Source organism: Aphelocoma coerulescens, chromosome 2 (genome assembly GCF_041296385.1).
Source record: "Aphelocoma coerulescens isolate FSJ_1873_10779 chromosome 2, UR_Acoe_1.0, whole genome shotgun sequence".
Lineage (NCBI taxonomy): Eukaryota > Metazoa > Chordata > Aves > Passeriformes > Corvidae > Aphelocoma > Aphelocoma coerulescens.
Genome location: NC_091015.1, coordinates 2,329,432 through 2,355,813, shown reverse-complemented (window position 1 = coordinate 2,355,813; position 26,382 = coordinate 2,329,432). Strand labels below are relative to the sequence as shown.

Sequence of the window (26,382 nt, the reverse complement as noted above, 5' to 3'; positions counted from 1 at the left end):
AAAAGAATATCAGTATAAAAGTATATAAGTATAAAAGTATATATACCAAAGTATATGTATATATGTGTATATATATATTTAAAGCATATATGTGTGTGTAAAAGTGAATGTATAAAAGTATACAAGTATAAAAATATATAAAAGTACATCTATTAAATTATGTGTATATATATATTTAAAGTGTACATATATATGTAAAAGTATAAAAGAATATCAGTATAAAAGTATAGAAGTATAGAAGTATATATACTAAAGTATATGTATATATGTGTATATATGTGTATATATGTGTATATATATAAGTATATGTATGTGTATGTATACGTATATATATATTTAATGCATATACATGTGTGTAAAAGTGAATGTATAAAAGTATACAAGTATAAAAAAATATAAAAGTATTTCTATTAAATTATGTGTATATATATTTAAAGTGTACGTATATATGTAAAGTATATCTATAAAAGAATATCAGTATAAAAGTATATCTATAAAAGAATATCAGTATAAAAGTATATATACCGAAGTATGTATATATATGTGTATATATATATATTTAAAGTATATACATGTGTGTAAAAGTGAATGTGTAAAAGTATACAAGTATAAAAATATATAAAAGTATATCTATTAAATTATCTATATATATATTTAAAGTGTACATATATATGTAAAAGTATAAAAGAATATCAGTATAAAAGTATATATACCAAAGTATGTGTATATATGTGTATGTATGTGTATATATATATTTAAGTATATGTATGTGTATATATACGTATATATATATTTAAAGTATATACGTGTGTGTAAAAGGGAATGTATAAAAGTATATAAGTATAAAAGTATATATACCAAAGTATGTGTATATATGTATATATATATTTAAAGTATATACATGTGTGTAAAAGTGAATGTGTAAAAGTATACAAGTATAAAAAAATGTAAAAGTATATCTATTAAATTATGCATATATATATTTACAGTGTACATATATATGTAAAAGTATAAAAGAATATCAGTATAAAAGTATATATACCAAAGTATATGTATATATGTGTATATATATGTATATATATATTTCAGTATATGTATGTATATATATGTATATATATATTTAAAGCATATACATGTGTGTAAAAGTGAATGTATAAAAGTATATAAGTATTAAAAAAATAAAAGTATATATATTAAATTGTGTATATATATTTAAAGTGTACATATATATGTAAAAGTATAAAAGAATCAGTATAAAAGTATATAAGTATAAAAGTATATATACCAAAGTATGTGTATATATATGTATATATATATTTGAAGTATGTGTATATATGTAGAAGTGTATATATATATATATATATGAATTTCAGTATAAAAAGTATATAAGTGTAAAAGTGCATATTTCAAGTGTGTGTATATATATATTTAAAGTATATATATGTGTAAAAGTATGTATATATATATATAAAGGAATTTCAGTATAAAGGTACATAAGTGTAAAAGTATATATTTCAGATGTGTGTATATATATGTATATATGTGTATATATATATTTAAAATATATATGTGTAAAAATATATATAAAGGAATTTCAGTATAAAACTATATAAGTGTAAAAGGACATATTTCAGATGTGTGTATATATATGTATATATGTGTATATATATTTAAAGTATATATATGTGTAAAAGTATATATCTAAAGGAATTTCAGTATAAAAGTATATAAGTGTAAAAGGATATATTTCAAATGTGTGTATATATATGTGTATATGTGTATATATATGTTTAAAGTATATATGTGTAAAAATATATAAAGGAATTTCAGTATAAAAGTATGTAAGTGTAAAAGTACATATTTCAAATGTGTATATATATGTGTAGATATATATTTAAAGTCTATATATGTGTAAAAGTATATATATAAAGAAATATTAGTATAAAAGTATATAACTGTAAAAGTATATATTTCAAACTTGTGTATATATATATTTAAAGTATATATGTGTAAAAATATATATAAAAGAATATCAGTATAAAAGTATATAAGTATAAAAGTATATAGATAAAATATATAAAATTAAGTACATATATATGTGAATATATTCATTTCTATATACTATATTTAGATACTTATATATAAAAGTATATATGTATTTGTATTAGTATATATTCGTGTATACATACTATATTTATATAGGTGTATACATATAAAAGAATAAATACATTCGTGTATATATTAGTGTATGTATACTATACTTACAGAATAATAAACGATATATTTTGATGCTTCCAAACCCATTTAAGCTGTAATCAGGAAGCACAAACAAGTGAGGAAATTTCAATTGCTTTAACAGTCCTATAAATATACAATAACATCATATTTAGCAGTAAAAGGATTCTACACCTCTTGTATCTCTGGGGGTTTGGCATCTCCAATAATTCACTGGAATTAAAGTTTTTTGGTGCTGCTGGTGGCATTTCTGTTCCTGTCTCCCCACTCAAGGTGGGATCATCCCAGCTGGGTAACCACGAAGGTGAAATCAAGCCCTGTAAAAAGAATTAAAAATGAACTTTATTCTAATTAAGGGCTTTCTTCCATGCTAAGCTGACTTGTGTTCTCCCCTTTTTCAAGTATCTCAGTTGCATTTTCTCAACTGTTAAACATTTTTTTTCCTTAATAAAGTCATGGGTTTTCCCCAATTCTTTGCCTTAGACTATAAATCTTGATCATCCCCCCACATCACCCTATTTTTAGCCCTACAAAAAAGAATGAGCAGATGTAATTTCAGCAAATAAATGTCTCCAGAGGCAATGGAAAAGGGAAATGGATCCTTTCTGAGGAAAATTACCCAAAACCCAGTTAAAATGCAATATAATTGGGTTGCTGGGAGGTGGAGTCCATCATCAGTCCAGCATTATTAATCTTGAGACTGGACAAAAGAGAAAGTGCTAAATTCCAAGTAAATTAAAAAAAAAAACCCCACAAAAACCCCAAAAAAATCACAGATCTGCCCTTCAACACACATTTATTTAAGTCATCCGAGTTCAACTCCAAAACATGAATAAAACTGCACTGATAGAACAGAATGTGAGTGGCACACAGCACACAACCTTCCCCAAATGTGACATTTATTCCCTGAAGCTTTTCTGACACAGCAAGAAGTAGGGAATGAGGTCAGCTCTCCCTAAAAACCTCAGCCTTTGTTTGCTGTGCTGCTGTTCCCCCTCTGCTTTCTGTCCCAAAACCTCCAATGACTTTCCCAGGCAGCAGCTGTCACCCTCCAGCTCCTCCCAGCTGCCTGGTGTCAGCACAACTGGAGAATAAAATAATATATCAACCTGAAACAGGAAGATTTTATACCCATTTCCACTGGTTTTTTCCCCCCCGAAAACCCAGAAAGATCAAAAATCTCAAGCAGGGATGAAGGAAACCAGAGAAAGCCCAAACATTTCCAGAGTTCTGGCAGCAGAGCACCGAAGTGCAAACTCTGATTTTAGTGGTAGGAGGAGGCAGCAGAATTCCACACTCGTTTGGCCTGGATGAGACAGAGGGAAAGAGAGGAAATCCAGACACAAATCCACAAAAACAGTTTAGGCATAAATTATTTCCGCTGGCTCGAGAACAGCGGGTTACAGCAAAAAAAAAAACAAAACCCAAGACTTTTCCTTGAAGGTTTCACAGTCTGAAAAAGCAAAATACCACACAGGGAAAGGGTTGGTAAAAAAAAAAAAAATTAAAGCCAAAATGTAGCATTTGTTTTTGTTTCTATCCAGCAGAAACTGTGCCCCCAAAAATATTAAATAATTAGAAGTAGCAGGAGCTCCACCCTCCTCTCAAAGTAACATTCAAAATGCCACAGTGCCCGTGCAGAGAGTGGTTTCAGCAGGAATGATTGGGAAAAGGGGATGAAAGCTGCCAAATTTTCCAGCCCTGAAAACCCTGGAGAAATTGAGTTTCCTGGAAAAGCATCACCAAGGCAGCCCATGAGGAATAAATCCTATTTGTGACTCTCGTCTGGGCAGTATTTGGACACTCCCTGAAGGCCTGAGAGGGTTCAGCACTGTCTCAACAGCAGGAAAACCCAAATATTAATATTATTAATATCAAAATATTGATATTAAGCTCCAAATATTGGAAAGGGCTTTTTAAAGCAATGCAGAGTGAAGATGCTCACACAAAACCTGGCCACAGCAGTGTGAATCTCTGTGAGGAATTATGTTTTTAACAGGGAATTGCAGTGACTTTAATAGCTCAGTAGAATATATACATATATAAAATGTCCTATTTTATACATATATTTTTATATATATATTTATATTATATATGTTTATATATATATATATATTTATGTTTATATAAAATAGAGTAGACTGAAGTATTAGCAGTCATTTTTCTGGACTCCTCATCACACCAAGACAACTTTTTTCTTGGCGTTTTGCTATGACAGGAGAGGTAAAAAGTGTAACAATGAAGACAAGCACTGCTCCTAGAAAATAAACTAAAAAAATAAAATTAAAGGCAGAAAAAAGGATGAAAACTTCTTTTTTTCTGAAAGCAACCATTTCAATTCCCCTTTGCAATCCCTGCCAGTGACTCCTGTCTTATCCCATAGGGATTTCAGGTTGTTCCAAGTGTTCACTCCACTCTTTTCCATCAGAAAACATCACTGAGGCAGAAAAAGGGGATCAGGAAGGGCCCCAGATTTTCCAGCTGCTTGGACTGAGGCTGGAATCTGAGCAGGTCACCTGAAAGCCCCTCTTAGACACCGTGTTGGTGCTCAGGAAAAAATTCCTCACTGGAAAGGTCAAGCCCTGAACAGGCTGCCCAGGGAAATGGAGGAGTGTCCAAAAAATGTCTGGATGTGGCACTTGGGGACATGGATTAGAGGTGGATTTGGCAGTGCTGTTAATGACTGGAGTTGATGATCCAAGAGGTCTTTTCCAGCCTTCATAATTCCATGGCTCTCAGCAAGGCAAAATCCCTGCAAAATCAACCCTTGCGCCCCCAGCCCCAAATTCACCCAAGTGAAAGCATTAATTATGGAGAAGGCTGTGAGGGAGAATAAAAAATTTAAGGATTAACACGGACTGGGGCTTCTCCCTCCCATTTCTACCTCTGTTTTATTTTTCCAGAAGCCATCGAACACCTCTTCATTTCAGCACCACCTTCTCCTGTGCCAAACCCTGCGTCACCTGCAGCTGCTGGCAGCAAAAGCCTCTCAAACACTGTGAAGAAGACAAAAGGAATGTGTGTCTAAGGCAGAGAAGATTCAGGGCTTCCCCAAACAGAGGAGTTTATTCAGTGTTTGTTCAGGCTCTGCTCACCCCAGGACAATAAAGCCATTCTGAGGAGGCTTTGCACAATGGGTGGCAGAGAGGAAAAGCTGCTTCAGGCCAAGCTGGGCAGCACAGCCTCACCTTTGTGGCCTCTGCAGGATCCAGTTTCATTTATTTTCCTGGCAGAAAGACTTTGTTAACAATCCCACACCTGACCAACAGTCTCAGGCATGGTTCTTGTCAGCAAGCAACCTGAAAACGCATTTATTCCGTTGTGTGTCTTCACACTAGGCAAATAAAAGGCATCATCTCTTACAGATAAATCACATTTAAATCAGAGACAGTAGTTAATGAGGTATTCCACAGAATCATTTTACAGCAAACATAGAGTTTTAATCAATATAAGCATTTTTTTACAGACAAATTCCTTTCACAGTAACACTGAAACGGAGGCAGAATGTGATTTTGGACGGGTTTTGTTACAAATATTCATGCAAGAGCTTTTTGTTTGTTTGTTTCTTTTTTTTTTTTTTGTGGTCAAAATGGGATCTCACCTGGGCACCTCTCTCATCGTGCCTTTGTGTAATGGATTTATTGCAATACAAAAATAAAAAGGGCTCCTATAAATCACTGCAGGTTGACAGGGTCAGGAGGCACGGAGCTGGTTGGCTTTGGAAGCAGAGAGGAGTATGTTGCAGAAGGGGGGGAAAAAAAAATGGGGAAGCAGAGGAGTGTTGGCAGCCAGAAAGAAAAAGAAGGAAAGAAATACCAAGGCATTGATTGGGCTGCTCTGAAAAGGGGTGGTGGATGGAGAAAAGCCCAGCTGCAGGTGGCAGCAGGGACACGGTGCCAGGAGTACAGAGAGCGTGGAGGTGAAGAGCCAGAACGTGGTGAAAATCCTCCCTCAGGAAGCCCAGGCTAAGCCAGCACATGTGGCACTGACCCCCTCTCCAGGGAGGTGGGGACACCCTGTCCCTTCCCTGGCTTTGGGGAGGGAGTGAGGGAACCCCTGCCAAAGGAAAGTGAGGATTTCTATTTCTCTACAAGATGCCAGAGCAAAGATGGGGATGCCAAAAAAATCCACCCCTCAACTGCTGCTGGCAACTGGAGGGCACACAGATCTAGGAAGAGATTATTCTGCCATGAACACACCCCAGGGCACACACCAGCACAAGTTAGTGCTGGAAAATATCCCTTTCCTCTCCCAAAAAGCTGTTTGAGTGATGGGAGTCAGAGGAACCGCTGTGCTCCCTCCACTGGCACGGAACCAGGAGACAGGACCAGGAGGTTTGAGACCTTTCCCAGCTGGGATGAGTTAAAAATCAAGGTCTGGCACGTGAAGCACAAAGTGTTCCTCTTCCTGAACACAATTCCAGGGTGGGAAGAAATGCCAGCCCCGTCAGCAAGTTTAAGAAGCTCAATGCAAGGAGCAATTTGCAGCAAAAAAACTTCAGCCTGAGAATACATCTTAATAAAAGCAGCATGATCTCCACTCAGAAAAAAAAAATTATAATACCACAGAATGGTTATTCTGAACTGAAAAATTCAGTGCATGGAACAGGGAAACTCCTGCTCCCATTGCTTCAGCTGGAACACACCCGGAGCACAGTCTGAGGGAGTGAGTGTCAGCCTGGAAATCCATCCAGAGTCCAACCCATCAACACAGGGCACCCCCTAAATACACAGGGACCAACCCGACAACTCACAGCACCCCTAAAAAAGTGGGGATTACCCTCAGGAAAAGGTGCAATTCCCTGGATTTGTCTCTCCACAGCACTCAGTGGATGATCCAACCCAGTGACTGCCACAGCTTTGGGGTCCTGCTGTTTAGTCCCGATTTGAGGAATCCTGGAAGAGCCCCCCCATCAACCACCCCAAACAGCAGCATTCCCAAATTCCTCACACAAACCAGACTCTCCCTAAGGCAAGCGGTGCTTCCTCATCTATTTGGCAGCAGCTTTCGGCCACCACTCGGGTGTGGTCGCGCTGAGCTTCACTCTGTCCCCTCCCAGGTTTATGCAGAGCGGCTCGTTCACATGAGCCAGCCTCAGCAGGGCTATCCCGAGCTCTCCTCCTCCGGCACGGAACTTCCCGGCCGGCTTTCCCGACTCGGTGAGGATCTCTGCGCCCTCGGGAACGCCGGGGCTGGGAAGGGGCGCTGGGAAGCGGACGGGCAGCAGGCGCTTGCGGATCACGCCCATGTGGTGGGTCCTGGCTGTCAGCTCCTGCCCGATGTAGCAGCCTTTGGTGAAGCTGATGCCGTTCATGAAGGCCAGGTTGGATTCCAGCGGGAGGGCGACTCCAGGGGGGAGATCTTTCACACCTTCGGGAATTCCTAGGGCGAGAACAAAGCCAACAGGTAAATGCTCCTCGGTTGACTTGTGCTCTGAATTGTTTGACTCATTATCGATTTGATTTTTTCCAACCCAAACGGGTCCCAGTTTCAGCACAGCACCATCACCTTTCACTCTGCCAATTAATTTAATCCTTTATCAGCACGGACACACTAAAATCAAGGGCACTGGGGCTCCCAGGACCGAGATCCCTCTCCAACCTCCTTGGCCTTGGAGTTAGCAAGTCCAGCCATGACATTTTTAGGAAACCATGTCTGGGTGTTTCCTTTTCCTTCCTCAGCAACAAGCTAAACACCCGGGCTGTGTGTCATCCCAAATTAACCAAAATTACTCAAACCACAGCAGCTTCTCTCTAAGAAAATGAATAATCCTGGCTTTCTTTCAGCATTCCTGACCAATGCCCATAATCTGAACAACAGAAAGTTATACCCAAACATTGCCACCACCAGACAGAATGCTAACCACCAGATCACTTTAATACTCAAAAGTAGCAATTAATACATGTATTAATTAACAAATTAAATGCATTACAACATAAGAATGGAGGTTTTATAACTTACTCCTGCTTTATATCAGCATATGGACTCCCAAAAATCCATAGTGCAAAACAGAATGTGGCTTTACCTTGTTTATACCTGTGCCTGTGGTAATCCTGAACGTCTCCAACTTGACTCCCAGGGATAATCTCCGACAGGTTTGCTCCTTTCTTTGCAATCAGTCTCCAGCCCATGACTTCTGCCCTGGGGTCAGGAGTTAAGAGCAGAGCCTGGTCTGCAGATTTTGGGAGGGAACTGGCATCCCCAGGCTGTTCCCCAGGGATGACAGCCCACAGGGAGAGGTCAGGGCAGGGGCTGATGGTGACTTTCCTGCGGATCTTGTAGAGTTTCAGGTGTTTCTGGATGGAATCCAGCACACTGCTGTCGCACTCCAGCAGGATGTGAGGCTCCTCTGCTGTGCTCCCATGGAGCCTAAAAAAAGTAACGCCCCCCAATGTCAGGAAAACAAATACCCACAGCAGCAGGAGCCAAAGTTGGATTTTTATCTGGATCCTGGTGCAAATCCACAAACCTGGGGAATTTTCAGGCACACACGGAGCAGAACCCACCTCCCCACAGTGAAACACCTGAACTCTTTCAGCTGCCTGCTGTACTCTTTCCTAGCAAACACTGCCCTCACCTCTCCCGGGGCAGAATCAGGTCTGGCCATGTGGAATTCTCTATCCTTGAGTGAGGGGAATTTCAGCTGGGGGAGAAGTTTCGTTCAGCTGTGCCTTCTACTGTCACACAATCCCAGAATGGATTGTGATAGATGAGACCTTAAAGCCCATCCAGTGCCACCCCTGCCACGGGCAGGGACACCTCCCACTATCCCAGGCTGCTCCAATGTCCAACCTGGCCTTGGACACTGCCAGGGATCCAGGGGCAGCCACAGCTTCTCTGGGCACCCTGTGCCAGCCAGGAATTCCTTCCCAGTCTCCCATCCATCGCTGCCCTCTGGCACTGGGAAGCCATTCCCTGTGTCCTGTCCCTCCATGCCTTGTCCCCAGTCCCTCTGCAGCTCTCCTGGAGCCCCTTTAGGCCCTGCAAGGGGCTCTCAGCTCTCCCTGTGTCCTTCCCTTCTCCAGGGGAACATTCCCAGCTCTCCCAGCCTGGCTCCAGAGCAGAGGGGCTCCAGCCCTTGGAACAGCCCCGTGGCCGCCTCTGGACCATCTCCAGCAGCTCCAGGTCCCTCCTGTGCCGGTGACCCCAGAGCTGGACACAGGTCCCCAGACGCCAGCTGGGGAGTCGATCTCCCCGATGGGGATATTACGGCCATCGCACTTTTCTGCTGGGGTAACGCACAGAGGCGGCAGCAGGCGATGACAAACACACACGGAGGAAGGGCTTTTTTGCACATTAATGCAGAAATACAAGCCGGAAATGTCACGTGGCGGTGACAGCAGCCACCCCCCGCCACCCCGCAATGGTCTCTCCCAGCTCCCCCCCCCTCCGCCTCGCCGCTTGGTCTCACCTGTACAGGATGACGTCATAGAGGCAGCGGCCCTGCACGTTCAGCGCGTGCGCGTAGAGCGCGGGGGGGGCGTCGCCCGCCGCCACCAACTGCGTGACGTCATTGGTGAGCAGCCCCTGCAGGAACACGGCGGCCTCGGCGCCCCGCACACCCAGTAGCGCCCGGCCCAGCGGAAAACAGGCGACGGCCGCGCCCCGCGGGCCCTGGCACCACCGGCGCAGCCCGGGCGCCGTTATTGCCCTCACCAACATGGCGGCGCCGTCAGAGGGTCCCGCCGCCGCCGCCCGCCGCCGCCGCCGCCATCTTGTGTGTGTCCGCCGGGAGGGCGACACCTGCTGGCGGGGACGGGGCGCCGTGGGGACCGCCCCCTTCCTGCTGGCCACGCCCCCTCTGGCTCCGGCCACGCCCCCTCTGGCTCCGGCCACGCCCCCCCCGGCCTGAGGGGTCCGGGATCTCGCTGTGATCCTGAGGAAGGAATTTGGGAACCCCCCGGCCTTCCCCGCGTTCCCCGGGTTCTCCGGAAATGGAGCAAGCGAGGGAAACAGCCCAAAGCGTTCCCACGTCCCGCGGGTTGGTTGTGGGCGCCGTCGGGGGCTGTCCAGCCCAGCTCTCCCTGTCCTGGCTGCTTCCCACTTAATGAGAGAATTAATCAGGCTGGAAAGGACCCCTGAGGTCATCGAGTACAATCTGTGACCGAACATGTCAACTAGACCATGGCACTAAGAGCCACGGCCAGTCATTCCCTAAACACCTCCATTCCTGCCCCTGCCGAGCCTAAAATTCCCTGGAAGCTGCAAGCAGAGAGAGTACAGAGCTATTCTCCTCCTCTAGGTCAGGGTGGAAAACTGACTCCAGAGGTTTCTCTTTTCCACTCTTATTTCTGCAGGACTCACCAGCTGCCCCCCATCCTCTTTTAACACCCTTGGGCAAACTGCCAGTGGCTCCGTATTGGAGTAAATCGCGATGTTTGGAAGTGGGAATTTCTGCTAAGCATTGCACCTGAATAAAATCACGGAATCATGGAATGGCTTGGGTCGGAAGGGACCGTGGAAGATCATTTCCCTGCAAGGAGCAGGGACACGTTCAATCCATCACGTTGCTCAGAGCCTCAGCCCAGCCTGACCCTGGTTGTTTCCAGGGATGGGGAATCCCTGTGTTAAACCCCCCCCCGTCAAAATCATGGAGCTGGAGCGCTGCTGGCTTCCCTCTGGAACGCTCCCTGGCGCTCTGGGAAGTGAAGTCTGAAGGGGCCCGCATAGCCCCGCGTTTGCCCGCGGCTCGTTCCGCTGGAATTCATCCCCCAGTCCAAGGAACAGCCGCGAGTCACCGCTGTCCCTGGCGATTCCCGTTCTCCGGCGGCTGCAATCCGGCTGGAGCCGTGCTGCCCCTCCCCGCTGCCAGCAGCGGCACACGAGCGGCTCTCCGGGGAGGGGCGGTCCCCTGGCCCCGAATGACCCTGCTAAAATCCCCAGGACAGGCAGCACCAGCGCAAACCCACCGATCCTAAAACCCTGGGTGAAGGGACTCCTTTTCCAGGAGTTGGAAGGGCGCTGTGTGTTCGTGCAGCTGGCGCTGGGCAGGGCTGGGCTCTCCCCTTGTGCCCCGGCAGTGATAACCTTATCACACGTCCCCTTGTCCCGGCGGCAGTGCTGAGAGATGGGGAGTGCTCACCCTGGAATTCCGGGCTGGCCCGAATTCCAGGTGGAGAAATAAAGATGTGGACAGAGGTGACCTTGGCACGGGGATGTGGTCTGCCCGCCCGCTGGCACGAGTGGTGCGTCAAAAACGGGGCTGAGGGAACCTGCCTGGCTCTGAGGCAGCTGAAGGAGCAGAGAGCTGATGCCCAGGGTGGTTCTTTCTCTCCCTGGAAGTGGGAATGTGCCAGGAGCAGGAGCTGGGTTTGCTTTTTGAAGGAGAAGGGGGATTCACAAATCTAGAAATTATAAAGCTGGTGGGGGAAGATCCATCAGGAGCAGTATCAGAATCCCAGAATGGTTTGGGTTGGAAGAGACCTTAAAGATCACCTCGTTCCAAGCCCCTGCCACAGTCAGGGACAGCTTCCACTAGAATTCCAGTCACAAATCTGGAAGCACAGCTGAGGTGGAGCTCCAGAGTCCAACAGGCACCGTGGACCCGCATCTGGATAGAACTTTGGGTGTTTTTCTCCTGTTCCACATCCCTCCTTCACCACCAAGCTGAGCTGTGGGGATCATCAGTGGCCATCCCATAGGCAGCACTTTGCCACCTCCCTGCATTCCCAACCACCAGAGGTATTGTATCAAACTCCATGGAGATATTTGAAAGGGCAGCAAGAGAAATAAAAGTGAAAATGGAAAAGATTCAGGCAGCATTTTGAGCTTTTGTTTGCTTTTCCACTTCCTACCGCTTTTATTCCCTTTCCTCTGGGTTTGCTTCTCTTTTATCACAGAGTTATGAACCAGTAAAGTCATATTGAAACATTTCAGTGTCAGGAACTACAGCTCTGCCAGTTTAGTGCCTTAAATCAGCTCAGGGGATGGTTTGAGACAACCCATAGTGTGACTGAGAGCTGCAACACCAGCAGCCCTGGGAAAGTTTGTGCCGGCCCTCAGTGAGTGTGTGTCTGTCTTCACTAAAATTGGGGTGGTCAAGCCCTGGTTGGAGAGACAACCAAAGTTTCCATGACATTATTTTCTAGAGGAAGGTGTGGAATTCTAGTGGAAGCTGTCCCTGACTGTGGCAGGGGCTTGGAACGAGGTGATCTTTAAGGTCTCTTCCAACCCAAACCATTCTGGGATTCTGATACTGCTCCTGATGGATCTTCCCCCACCAGCTTTATAATTTCTAGAGCTGTTTTTTGGACGGAGAGCATGAGGTCACAAGACACAACATCCTTGGCTAAGCCCTATCCCAAAGGGAAAACTCCCTCCTCGGAACACCTCTCATCCAGTGAGATGTGTCAGGGTGGCTCAGGATCCCTTCCCACAGCTCAGAAGGAGGTGACAAAGGACAGAGATTCCCTCCCTGTCCCTCAGCAGCCCCTGGGTGGTTGCACAAGCTGCCAGCAGCCTCCTGCTCCATCAGCTTTCTGCTCTCTCCTCTCCCACTGCCTGAAACCCTGCACAGCCCGAGGCTCCCACTCGTGAGGGCTCATCCTTGGCATTTATTTGTCCATAGCTCATCCTCACCAGGGCTAACCTCTGTAGCCAGCCCTGCAGGTTAACGCTGGCATAATAAACTCATTTTCTCCAGCTTTTTCTCGGGGTGTTAAGCACAAACCCACGTGAGCTGCAATTATTCATCCCAAACCCTGTGCATTAAATATCCCCTGAGCTGTGCCCTGGGAGGTCAGCCACAGGCAGCTGGGACACGGGGCTGTGGTAAACCATAGCTGGGACAATATCCCACAGTCTTGGAGGGGAAAACACAGATTGTGGCTGGCCTGGTGTAGCAGTTTCCTAAAGTGCTAACACCACCACACCTGGGCAGTGCAAAATCAGTGATGATAGGGGGAAATTGCAAGGACAACAGGCAGGATGCAGGAATAGAGCAAAGTGGCAGCTGAGTTTGCAGGGAGTGAGTTTGTGCATCCAAGGGGCTGTTCTGAAAGGAGGGTGGGCGTCAGTCTTTTCTCTCAGGGAACAAGTGACAGAGGAAATGGCCTGAAGCTGCACTGGATGAGGTTTAGATTGGATATTAGGGAAAATTTCTTCACTGAAGGAGTGGCCAGGCATTGGAACAGGCTGCCCAGGGTAGTGGTGGGATCACCATCCCTGGAAGTGTATAAAAACCATGTGGATGTGGCACCTGGGGACAGGGTTTGGTGGTTGTGGTGCTGGGTTAATGGCTGGACTCGATGAACTTAGAGGGCTTTTCCAACATAAAGGACTCTGGGATTCCTGCTGGTGGGACTGAGGGGAAGGTAAAGCTGTTATTGTGTTTCCCTGGGAGGAGGGATTAGGAGCCAGTGGGATGCTGTGACTGGAATTCTGCCTGCAGCATGGAGCAGCTGGTGGAAACGATGGGTGCTGTGATCCCAGAGAGAACTGGGGAGTCACTGGCAGTTTTAGCCTGGCTTTCCAGAGAAATGGGGGAGGTTGCAATTACTCTGCCTGTTCCCAAAATACTACTGGATGAAGGCTACTTTTGCCATTCCTCCTTCCATGAGTCTCTATCAACCCCCAGGGCAGGGACACCTCCCACCACACCAGGCTGCTCCAAGCCCCGTCCAACCTGGTCTCGGCTCTTCCCAGTCCCTTGGTGGGACCATGGCCTGCTCATGCCAAAGAAGTAGTCAACTTAGCTCAACTTCCAGAGAAACAGAAAAAAATGCATGTTTTTGTCCAGGATTTTTTTCCTGAGGACATTTGGAGAGGGGCTGTGAGTGAAGGTGCCTGTGATTTAACGGGAGGAGCGAAGACCGAGGTGGTTGGAAAGCCAGGCTCTCTCACAAAGTGCTTTCCCATCGTTTGCTCAGCCTGAATCATCAGTTTCTCCTAGATTCCCCAAAGTTTTCTTGCTTTTGAAAGCCCAGGCTTCCCTCAGCAGTTTGAGCTCTGTGCCCCAGGGATCTGCAGGCAGTGATTCATCAGGGAGACAACACATCCCAAACAACGCGAAGGTCAAACGCTTCTTAAGGCAAAACTATTTTGTGATGATTTGTAGCCATATCAGGGAAAACAGAGCTCCTACGTGGCTAAAACAGGCAAATCGTAGGTGGAGAAGGATTTCTTCTCATCACTCAGAGCCTTTCTCAAGCAAGCACCACACGCTTTACATACTGTAACAAAATGTAAGTTTTATTCCATGTTATTAGTAATGGATGTGGAATAGCCACAGTTGAGTTGGACTGATGTCCCTTTCCCTTTTGACCAGTGTTTCATATTCTAACTACAGCCCAGATGTAACATTTACACTGAAAAATACTTACAGATTCAACCTCATACTCCAAAAATCTCTAGTACAAATACAGTTAGTACATTAAAAAAAAAATTAACAACCAAAAAAAATAAGAAGAAAACAATCCCAGATGCTTTGTAACAGCACAGACTGGTTATGGCCTTGAGTTAAGTTCAAGTATTTCCCAGTGGAATGCAATGCAAGCAAGAAGGTAATCTGGATTTTGTGGGACATTCCTGGCCCTGAATGGTAAGAAGAGAAATATAAGTGTGGGCACTTTATCTGACCAAGTTTAGTGAGAGAATTTACGATTAGTTCAGCCACAAAGCTAAATCTGTCTTGTGTGTGGACAAAACTGCTACCTGGAGAAAACACACACAAAAAAAAGCAAAGCATTAATTATGTCATTGGCATTTCTTCCATGGCTGATGCTCCGCCCTCCAAATGAATTTCCTTGAGCTGCTGGTTGAGTTAGGAACGGTTGTGGTGGGGATTTTGCTTGTGGCTATGAACATTTTGCTGCTCCATCCTTTTCCTGCCCCAGCTGACAGGATAAAAGAAGGGACTGTTGCTCCTGCCCCGAAAGGAGTCATTCCTGCAGAGTCATCATTGCATTTGGTCACCTTTGTGGCAGTGACTCAGTGGGAAAACCCAACATCCTAAAGGGTTTAGAGGTCACAGAGTAGAGAAGGGAGGGGGAAAGTGAGCAAATCAGTATATATATAAAGAATAATAATAATCTTTTCTGTTCCTAGGTCTGTCTGACCCATGCTGGCTGCAGTGTGTGGCCCAGATGGGATCTGGGAGAACTGGGATCCCTCCTCCCCAGCCTCAGAGGATCTGCAGTGTCCTCCAGGCTGGCTGGTACCTCACAGGCAACTTTGCATCCCTGCCAGGCACCCATGACACCAGAGCATTCCTGCTGGGAATACACCCTTGTGCTTGAGTCCCTGTCAAAACGCTTGGAAAACGTGGGAAATCAGGATCAGCTCCCATTGGGAAGGGATGTTATGCAGGGAAATACTCCAGGCCTGAGGGATGAGCGGGGCTGGGAGTGGTTACCCTGTGTCCCTGCCCGACGAGGGGATTATTGATCCCCCAAGAGTCTGCCCTGGGTCTGGTACTCGTCAATATTGCAGTTATTGACTCTCCCTGTGGAAAACAGCATGTGCATATGAGATGTGAGGGTGACACCAGCTGGGAAAAGGCTCCAAACCCTCTGCAGGACCCACGGGTCACTCAGAGCCCCCTTGGTTCACTGTGTGACCATAAAAAGGGGGTTTGAAGGATGCCAGGAAGGTCCCCACTGTACAGCCACACATCTGGAGAGGGGAGCAATCCCCAGGCCTGCAGGAGATGGGGTTTTGGGGAGGACCAGAGTGCATGAAGAGGAGAAGGAAGGGAAGGTGGCACAAGGACTGGCACTGCCACGCTGCTGGGAAGATGTGGAGTGGCTGGTGTTGGTTCAAAGACACCAGGGAAAACCACACCAGAAAAGCAGCCCTTGGAGAAAGGTTGATGAGACTGGAGGTGTTCAGCTTAAAGCAGATTTGAGGGTGAAAGCAGTCTCCAAACACCCAAAATATGCAGAGATTAAAGGCATGAGACTTCTCCATGTCTCCATGGGGTTTCAGAGAGGGGGTTCATGTCGCCCTTTAGGGAGTCATTTGATGGTGGCAAGTTGGCAAGAAGATCCATGGTCTTTTCCCATCCTCCTGCTCTGAACCCAGAATCTCCTCCCATGGGCACTGCCCACCTCTATTGCTGGGCCAGCAGATGCAGCCCTGCTGCATAGACTGGGTTTAAGGAGTTGATCAGGTCTCTGTGACCAAGTTTGGGGGTTTGGGCTCAAAATCTGCCCTGCCCCCCACCTTTCCCCACAGCGAGGCGTTTGCCAAGATTGTTTCCTGGAGCAAGAGCAAGGAAGTCACATTCCTATCCCTGGTGTGGTGACTCCTGGGGGGTTCTGCAGGTCAGCAGGAGCTGAGGGGCAGATCTGAGTCACCAGGAAGTGCTCAGGCCATGTCTGGTGCTGAGGGAGGTGTTGGTGGTACGGGCAGCAGAAATCCTGAATCCCAGCTCCTGCATGGGACAGTGCCTTCCAGCGTCGTGTGGGAAGCACAAGTTTATCCGGGGCTGTGGTATTGTTGCTCATGGAAAAGGAATCAGAAGAACCCAAGCAGCATCCAACCATGGTTATCCTCAGAGTTTCCATCCTTCCCTTGGGATCACGACTTTAAATGCACACGATTTCCCCTGGGACACAGGGCTGGGAATAAAAGAGAAGTCCCACTGATGCAGAGGACAACCTCATGCCCTGGACAGCTGCAGTGACCAGGGAACAAATTTCCACCCAGGATCTCCTCTCTCTCCTCCCCAGCAGCCTGGGCCGTGGCCCTGCAGGCATTTTTGCCAGGTGACAGCAGCCCTGTGAGCACCCAGCCTCTCCTGCTCTGCCCAGCACACCCCCAGCCAGCAGAGAGCACATTCCCACACACGGGACGAGGACAAACAGCGTGGCTGGGTATGTTTGCCTCCCCACCACCACGGTGTGACCTTTTTGAGCCTTTCCAGCAAAATTCCCAGCAGAAGGGGATGGATGGATGTTCCTACTGACTGCTGCTGTGCTGATCCTCCTCCTGGATCTAGTTATCCATTTGTCAGGGGAAGATCTCCAGCAGCAAGAGCAAACAGCATTCCAGGCATTTTACCAATGAATGCCTTCAGAAGGACCAGGAACAAGCCTGGAAGTGCTCCCCAGACTGTTACACAAAGCCACAGAGCTGGATATTAGCTGCTGGGTACCTCGTAGGATGTTTCTCTGCTTTCCTTTTAATTCTACTTTTTTTGCTTCCAGGACTGTTCTCTACTGCATGGCACAGCTCAGCCGAGGTTCCCAGGAGATGAAGGGCATATCCAAATTCTCTGCTGTTCCCAAGAATGGCCAAAGGGCTGGGCACTCGGGGAACAGGCATCCTCAGGGCTTTTGGGGACTGATCTCAAGGACATGAGGGTGATGTCCAGTGAGAAGTCGTGAATATCCAATGGATAAGACATACTGGCACAGCCTGAGGGAACAGCTTGCCACAGGGACAGCGCTGTGTTAAGGGAGAATTAACTTCTTCTGCAACAGGTTTGATCTTAAAGGCTCTGCCTGTTTGGGTTCCCTGTGGTGATGATGAAACCACCCTGACAAAGCACAGTAGGAGCCTTGGAGCTCAGCAGCTTGATCTTAACATGCACCCCAAGTACTGTAAGTGCATGAAAACCACCCTAAAGCCAAGCCCAGCTGAAAACAACTCCTCATAAACTCGGGAAAAACTTCCTGCTGCTGTCCTGGTCCTGTCCCCACTGAAACCAGACCTTCTGCACCCCTGCCCCCAAGCAAATGTGGGAATCCTCCCAGTTCCCCAGGTGGGGCTGGAGGCTAAAAGCCCCGGGACTGCTCCAGGATGAGATCAGCCCCAGTCCTGGAGCAGCTGGGTTTTCCCAGGGGAGGTGGAAGGCTGTGGAAGGAGCAGAGGGCTGATATTACATTTACACCCATCTCGCTATGGCTATGTGCACACGCACGTGTTCGTGCGTGCCTGTATCTATACATGGACACACACACACACACACCAGAGACACGCTATGCCTAGATCTGCCACCTGCCACTATTTATAAGGGCTTGATTAATCAGAAAAACAGATTTGCCAACAGTGCTTTTCCTCAATTAATCAGAAAAACAAATTTGCCGACGCAGATCGTCTAAAATTCAGCAAGTAAAGGAGCCTAAACCCTTTACACTTTTGTTTTCCTGGTTGCATAAAGGCACTTTCTGATGATGTGAAGCAGCAGTTTGTTAAAAACTCTGTAACTGCAACAATTCCCATCACATCTGTAGCAAGTGCTACACAGGCACCAGTAGGACGCAATGTCACTGCTCGCTCCTGTGGGTTTGGAGCAGATTTGCTTTTTGCTTCGACACAGAGGAAGAAAAGATGAAACCTTCAGCCCTGTGCTGGTTTTAGGTCTCCCTGTGTGAGGCAGTCACGCTGCTCCTGCCCCAGACCTGGTGTGGGTGCCAGCTCCTGGCTCACAGCATCCAGCGAGGCCTTCATTGGCATCTGCCAGCCCAGGCAGGCCATCAGCTGTGAGCCTGCCATGACGGTCCGTGCAATATGTCAGTGGTTTTCTTATCAAAGGATCAGAAATTAATTTGATTAAGGGTATTTAGTAATTAAACACTGCCTTGCCTGCAGCACTCGAGCCTTGCCATGCAGGAGGGTGGCTGATCCCTGTCAGCCTGACTTTCCTCCTGAGCCACCAGCAGCTCCTCTTCCCACCACAGCACATTGTCCAGTCTCTGCTGGTGGTGACCCAAGGGCTGGGAGGTGTGGGGGGTTTGCTGTTACTCACTGGAGGTTCCTGTCACTCACTGGAGGTTCCCAGCTGGAGAACACGTTGGAAACAGGGAAGAAATGTCTTTTGTTAACACACTGGAAGACAGCACTAAATTGGTCCGAAGCTCCTTTTACTCTCTTGACTTCCACACAAAAACCGTGCCCTGCGAAACGAACTCGAGATAACACCGAAAACCAGAAACAAACCAAAATAAAAACCCCGCTCACGCTGCCCTCTCGCCTTCCTGACAGAGTTATATCCACACAGACGTCTTCCCATCTTTACTGCTGGAGCTGCCTTTCTCCAAGGAGGCCTTGGGTTTAGCACCTTGTTTCTCCTGGGCGGTGTTGGCCCTGTTCTGCTCCACCACGGTGCCCCCCGAGGCGGGGCTGCTGGTCCGAGAGGGCTGCGTGTTGGCCTGGGTGCTGCTGTAGCTCTGGAAGGCGATGTCCAGCTGCTCCTGGGCCACCCGCAGGTGCTTGTGCAGGGTGGACAGATCCGCCGGCAGGTTCTCGTCCGGGCTGGTGCACTGCTGCTCCTGAGCCACGTTGGCCAAGTTCTGCTCGTGGGCCATCAGGCTGTTGGGGATCTTGGTGGACTTCTCGGATTTGACGACCAGGTTGTACTCGGGAGGGCAGGAGATGTTCTTGGGGTAGGCGTAGTTGTAGGGAGGCTGCCGGAAGCTGTTGATTTTCCGGTTGCGGATGGCGTCGCGGATGGTCCCGAATCCCAGGTGGAACATCTCACACATGTTCAGCAGCAGGCACAGGCAGCTCACCACATACATCACCAGGAGGAAGATGGTCTTCTCCGTGGGCCGGGACACAAAGCAGTCCACGGTGTGGGGACAAGGGACCCTGTTGCAGACGTAATAAGCTTCCACCTCGAAACCGTAGAGCAAATACTGCCCTATCAAAAAGCAAACCTCGAACGAAGCCCTGGTGAGGAGCTGGAAGACGTAGATTTTCATCAGTCCCTCCTGCTGGATGCGCCTCCTCCCGTCGTGCTTCTGCTGCTCCTTGCACTTGGGCTTGGGCTTGGCTTTCTCGTGCTCGGCCGCGTCGTCGGAGATCATGGGCTCCTCCTCGTCGGCCTCCATGGCGTCCTCCATGTTGCGCACGGCCTGCCAGTTCAGGGCAAACTGCTTCTTCTTCTTGAACCCCTTGAACTTCTTCTCCTCCTCGGCCGAGCGGGCGATCCTGTGGATGGCGTAGCCCAGGTACATGACCGAGGGCGTGGAGATCATGATGATCTGGAAGACCCAGAACCTGACGTGCGACAGCGGCGCGAAGGCATCGTAGCAGACGTTGTCGCAGCCCGGCTGCTTCGTGTTGCAGGTGAACTTGCTCTGCTCATCGGAGTAGATGGACTCGCCCCCCACCGCCGTCAGGACGATGCGGAAGACGATGAGCACGGTGAGCCAGACCTTCCCCACGAAGGTGGAGTGATTGTGAATCTCTTCTAGCAGGCGGGTGAGGAAGCTCCAGCTCATGTTGGTCATAAGGGCTACTCAGTTATAACCTGCAGGGAGAGGGGGAAATAAAACACCAGAGCTGTGAGGTCACATCTTGTGCCAGCAGGAGGACCAGAGAAGTGACCGTCCCCTGTGCTGGGCACTGGTGAGGCCACACCTCCAATTCTGGGATCAGTTTTGGGTTCCTCACGACAAGAAGGACATTGAGGGGCTGGAGCGTGTCCAGGGAAGGGAACGGAGCTGGGAAGGGGCTGGAGCCCCAGGAGCGGCTGAGGGAGCTGGGAAAGGGGCTCAGCCTGGAGCAAAGGAGGCTCAGGGGGGACCTTGTGGCTCTGCACAAGTCCCTGACAGGAGGGGGCAGCCGGGGGGGGGTCGGGCTCTGCTCCCAGGGAACAGGGACAGGAGAGAGGGAACGGCCTCAGGCTGGGTCAGGGGAGGTTTAGATTGGGTATTAGGGAAAATTTCTTCCCTGAAAGGGTGGTCAGGGCTGGAGCAGTGGAGGATGCTCCCACATCACAGAGACTTGTCCTACTGAAACATCATTCATTAGCAAGCCCAGAAAAATGCAAAGAATCAGCAAAAGAATGGGAATATTTATGTTTACAGGCTGACGACCCTTTTAAGTTCCTCTTGAAACAAAGCAAAACAAAACAAAACTTTAATCAAATACAGACTGTTTCAAAAATAAACCTTGAGAAGCTTTCAAGAGAAAACCATGCATTTATTAGGAGACCTGGACAGCTGGGGAGGAAGAGCTTGGAATAAGCATTTTGTGTTTAGCTTAACTTGGAGTGGGGCCTCAGCCTGAGTTCCTTGGGTGACCTCAGGCAGCACTAAAGACAGGAGGCAATTTCAGTGCTTGATTGGCACGGATACTGAGAGATGAGAGCGATAGGAAAAGCACCTGGACCTAAAGAACAGAGGAGGAAGAAAAAAGAGAAGAGAAAGGAGCTGTTTTCTTATGTGGAAGCAGTATGGACATCAACCCTAACTCTCCATGCTGGGTGAACATGGCTGAGTGGGGGTGAAGATCCAGGGGGGAAAATGATCATAAAATCCCAGAATCCTGTAATTTTGGGGGGTTGGAAGGGACCTTAAAGATCATCTGGTTCCATGGGCAGGGACACTTTCCACTAGACCAGGCTGCTCCAAGCCTCATCCAACCTGGCTTGATGATGCCATGAGACACAAGCCTGGCCTGAACTTGGCTTTGCACCACTGGAGACACAAAATTGTGCTGTAGGGTTTCCGTGGTGGGAGCAGCCACATGGGAGCAGGAAGGGAAACATGCCCCACTCTGTTCTCCACATCCAGCTGTTCTGGAATGCGATTTTGCTCCCACTGCTTCCCAGGACAGGAGCCAAGCAGAGCCAGTTTGCTCCGCACTGGTTTGCTCAGCGCTCGCCTTCGCGCTGCCCCTGTCGAGGGCTCTCGAGAGCAGGCAGATGGAATTTTCCAACCCTGCTATTTCCAGATCAAACAAATCCCCTGCGAACACAAGCCCCCAAGTCTTCACACGGCAGGCCGAGCCTGTGGGAGCGCTCTGCAGATGGTGCTATTCCTGTCCTGGGGCTGGGGAAACCGAGGCAGGGAGGGGAGAAACAGCTGGGTCATAAAGCAGAAGGAGAGGTGGGGAAGTTCTCCTCCCTGCCCTCGACATACCAGGTGAAGAGCAACAACCCCCAAAGCTGCTGGGACCAGAATCCCCCTCTCCTGCCCCAAAAGTGATGCCTTGGTCGGTACAACTGCGCAGGTGGGACAGTTCAGCCAGTGCAGGACATGGGAAGTGATGCCCACAGAGATATTCTTTATTTATTGAGGAAACTGGGTTTATTCAGGGGTGAGATGGGGAAGTTCCCTTTTTGAGTGCCTTTTTCTGCGTCCTTACTGTGGGTACACCCTAAGGGGTCTTTAACCCTTCCTCTGTTGTGTTCACATTCAGATATGGGGCGTTAAATGATTTGTGGGATCAATCCAGGCACTCAGCCAAGCTCCAGCTGACAGGGGGCTGGGAAGGGAAGACCCTGCTGGGTGTGGGCCATGGTGCATCTGTCTGTGGAGCATCCGGGTCTGGATGAGGCAGGGTTGGGTCCAGCCCCACCTTGGCTGGCCCCATGCAGGTGTCCAGTGCCCCAGCAGCTCCTGTCTGCACCACAAATTAGCTGTAAGCCCCAAATTGTCCTTAAAAACACACTTAATGTCCCGTAGAGCAGTTCATTCCAAATTCAGGGCTCCCCTAAAGGGTTTCTGAAGCCTACACCAAGGATAATTCACCATTTAGCCAGTGTTACTCAGGGATGCAACTCCCAAAGCGCCAGCTCATCTCCCAGGAGCTGTTTGCTGGGGCAGGGAGGGTCTGACCGAGGCTGTGACAGCTTTTGGGGTAAATATTCAAGTTTTGAACTGACATTTATCAGGGTTGATATCAAAGCATCCACTGGCTCCTCTGGGAGACACATTTTAGGAAGGAGCACCCAATAAAATGCTCCCAAACCTCCCGAGTCAAGGAAAAGGAAGGAAATTGCAAATTAACAGAAGTGACGGGTCGTTGCTTTGAGAAGACCATCCCTGGCTGCCTTCCACCACCCTGAGCTGTGGGTCCTGCCACTGCCCCTGCAGCTCAGCCCTCTGTGCACATCTGGATCGGCAGGAACATCTGCAGGAAACAGCCCCGAGCTGTTCCTGCGCCCCTGGGACCCCACTGTGAGGGGTCACACCTTGATGCTGCACCCCTGTGTGTCCACCTGCCCTCCTGGCATCGTATTTGAGAGTGGGAGCCGAAGGAAATGAGGTAAAAACCCCTCCCTACAAATCTGTTTGGTTGAACTTCCAGTGGGTTTTAGGACTCACTGGCTACAAAGACTAAACTGTGAGATTTCAATGCTTTTAATTGCTGGGGTGGGGGTTTAGTGCACCACAGTGTTTTGGAATCAATTATAAATCAAACAAGCTTCCAAAGAAAGATTTGTTCACGGTGCTGATGAATAGACTGGCACTAGGAAAAGGCTGTGTCTCCTCTCCTCACAATCCCGACCATCCAAGCACAGAACATGGATTTTGCAGCCGTCCATCTGCTTCACTTCAGACCCAATTCCTCTGTGCAGTGTGAAAGTTATGCAGCCTGGGGGGGAAAAAACCCCCATCTGTGTAGATCTGCAGCAGGTAGATGGGTGAGATGAGGTGGTTCATGCATCTCAGTTATCTCCCCAAAGAAAGGACTCCCCGTCCCTCCGGCTTTGAAATCCATTCATTCACTCATCCATCATCACATGCCACCTCCAGATTTTCTGACACACAGCATATGAAACACACAGAGCGTGCAAGTTTCACCTCAAAACAGCTACAGAGGAGGGATTGGACTGCTCAAACCACCAGCAACCCCTAAAGTAGTCAGAACTGTGTGTAGCCAGTACAGGAATGAGCTGTTGGCTCCACGTTCTCACCACGGTGACTTCCCAAAACCCGCTGACCCCTCCACACAATCGCAGGCACAGCTGTAGGAACTGGGAAAACTTTAAAACCTGAGTCTAAAATATGCCAAAGAATGAAAAAAAAAAAAAAAAATATATATATATAAATCTGTGCTAGGTGGATGCCCTTCCGTTCTGCATGGTTCTCTCACCGCTGCCTGAGCAGCAGGGAAAACAACGGGGGAAAAAAATCTACTTACAGAGACATGGTGCTTCTCGCGGTGGCTTTCCCTCCTCCACCGACATTCCTGTGCCTCCAATCCCTCCGCCTTGCCCTAGATAAACCCCGCCGGCTCGGTCCAGCCGTGCTCCAGTGGTTGGCAAGCGGAGCTCCAGGGAAGTATTTAAGGCGCTGTCAGACCCCGCCTTTGCGGGGCAGCCCCTGCCCGACCCCCGGGGCCGGTCCCGACCTTCCTGCCCTCGCCAAGCTTCGGGAGAAGCTGGGAAGGTGCTCTACACACACACCAGGCGAGAGAGGGGCATTGGTTTTAAATCCAAACAAGCCGCCGGCTCTGGTTTTAGGAACGCTGCCTGGAATTTTGCTTGTGTCGGTTGGGAGTGAATTAATAGCATCAGCTTGTGGCACTGGTAACAGATTTGTAAGACTGAGAGCATTACTAATAGGGAACATGTGGAAAACACATTTTGGCAAAAGCTCCTTGGCTGTTGTGGGGGGGGGAAATAATACAAAAGGAGGGAAAGCTTACTAGTGGGAAAAACTGCCCTGAAGCTCCTGCTTTGCTGCAGGAAAAGCTGTCCCTGAAAGAGGTGGTTCCTCTCTCTGCAAGCTGGTGGAGGGAGCAGGGAGCAGGTGAAGGATGGGGAAGGAGTTTTGAGCACCAACAGAGCCTTTCTGGCTTCTTTGCAGCTGCAAGAAGGAATTGGGAGGATGGGGGTGCACACCAAGCCTAAGGCAAGTGGTATTCATGAAGAAAACCTCCACCCTGATGGTGCAAGGATCAGCTGCTCCATCCACGGGGAGCTTTGGCAGATCCAGCAGAATCAGGGCTCTGGGTGTCTGCTGAGGTGGAAATGGAGAGCCCAGGCAGGAAGTCCACCCAAGGGTCAGCGAGGAGGAGAAGGAGGCAACAGCAGCAGCCAGGTCATGGAAAGGATCAGATCTCTGAGGGAGAAAGCACGGGAAGATTGGCACTGGGATTAAGGGGGTGTTGGAAACCATATGGTTTATCTGCAACCTTCATCCCTGGTGCTGACAAAGGGATATTTCATATCATAGTCACACATATTCATATCATTCATATCATATTCACACATATTCACCCTGCTGTCACACCTCTGGTTTCCCAAAGAGCCCAAATGGATGTGGAAGGGCAGTTCTTCCTCACTGGAGCTTGTGTGGATGCTCTTGCAAGGAGCAGCATCTGCACCGCCCTTTATTGCAGCAACATTCCTCAAGGCTTTCTCTTATAAAACTCTGTTATAAACTAATTACTCACTTAACATTACTGATCAGTTAATTCCCTGTTTGGGATTAGTCACCTGAGATAGGCAGGAAAAGCCCTATCAGCTCAGTGAGGTGTAGGGGTGAACACACACCTTTGTGGGAATATGCCACACCAGGAAAACCAGATTTGGGGAGGCATTTTGGGGGAATAAACCTCTAAAAAAGTTAAATTATCACAACCCTGGCTTCATGTTTCAGCTTCAGTACACGGCACACTGACAAGCTGCTCTCTCAAAGGTCACAGGGAGGTTCCAGAGGAGAGCAGCAGGGCTGGAGATCTCCAAACCCACTCCAGCCTCCCTGGAAATCTCCCACTGAGAGGGTGAGAACTTGCAGCAGGCTGAGGCCACATTATCCCTGCATGTTCCTGGGGTTGGCTTTGGCCTCCAGCACACTGGGGCAGTGACCTCCTTCCTCTCAAGGTCCTTCAGCTCTGGAGACAGCCGTGGGTCACCTCGTGGTCACTCCAGAGGGGCCACTGAATGTTCTCTGGGTGCATTCCCCACAAGCAGGGACCCTCCAGCACATGTCACACCTGCTCCTTCTGAGAGCCACACCCTGTAACATCCACCAGAGCTGAGGGACGGCCACCAGGAGCTCATTCCCACCCAGGACCTGTGGTGAAAGTCCCACCCGCCGCTGCCGGTGCAGGATGGAGCTGCGGGGAGGTGTCATTGGTTATTTAAAAATAACCAGCTGAGAACGACTCCCAGGCTCTGCAGGACTGCTCAGAGATAAAAGGCAGCTCAGCGTGGTCCCAGTCCCGTGGGTCAGGCAGATTTTCCAGGCTCTTTGCTTTCTAGCCATGAGGGTTGTTTATACACACGGCACTCGCGGCTGGGTGAAGATTTTTGGGGCATCTGCGCTTCAGGCAGGCCAGGCAACATCTGCTCCTGCTCCAGCCTCGTGCCCAGCAGCTCCAGCCATCACACTGGCAGGGACTGAGGGCTTCCCATCACCAAATCATCACCCAGGGAAGGAGGCAGAAGGCAGGAGGCAGAGCCATAAATGAGTGTACAGGGAAAACCCCACCCCTGCAGCATCCGTGTCCTCAGTTCAGTGC

General features: G+C 48.4%; 2 protein-coding genes across 6 annotated transcripts in view; both read right to left on the bottom strand.

The window, feature by feature from the left end:
• Positions 1-5,650: 5,650 nt before the first annotated feature.
• On the bottom strand, positions 5,651-9,968 carry IBA57 (iron-sulfur cluster assembly factor IBA57). 2 transcript variants are annotated; one of them, XM_069006229.1, is made up of 3 exons: positions 9,647-9,968; positions 8,261-8,604; positions 5,651-7,617 (listed from the first exon to the last, which is right to left on the bottom strand). In XM_069006229.1, the coding sequence occupies exons 1-3, from the start codon at positions 9,895-9,897 to the stop codon at positions 7,226-7,228; spliced, it is 987 nt and encodes a 328-aa protein (XP_068862330.1). In that variant the 5' UTR covers positions 9,898-9,968; the 3' UTR covers positions 5,651-7,225. The 2 variants fall into 2 exon arrangements, with proteins under 2 accessions (XP_068862330.1, XP_068862329.1); XM_069006228.1 differs by having other exon boundaries at positions 8,272-8,604.
• Positions 9,969-14,416: 4,448 nt separating this feature from the next.
• The window catches only part of GJC2 (gap junction protein gamma 2), a 37,544-nt gene continuing 25,578 nt past the window's right edge, over positions 14,417-26,382 (bottom strand). For 3 of the 4 annotated variants that reach the window (XM_069006225.1, XM_069006224.1, XM_069006227.1), the window contains one exon: positions 14,417-20,431. In XM_069006225.1, coding sequence (XP_068862326.1) covers positions 19,164-20,411 — 1,248 coding nt within the window. In that variant the 5' untranslated portion in view covers positions 20,412-20,431 and the 3' untranslated portion in view covers positions 14,417-19,163. Of the gene's footprint in view, positions 20,432-24,054; positions 24,145-26,382 lie in introns of those variants that run through there. The other variant, XM_069006226.1, reaches the window with a different exon arrangement.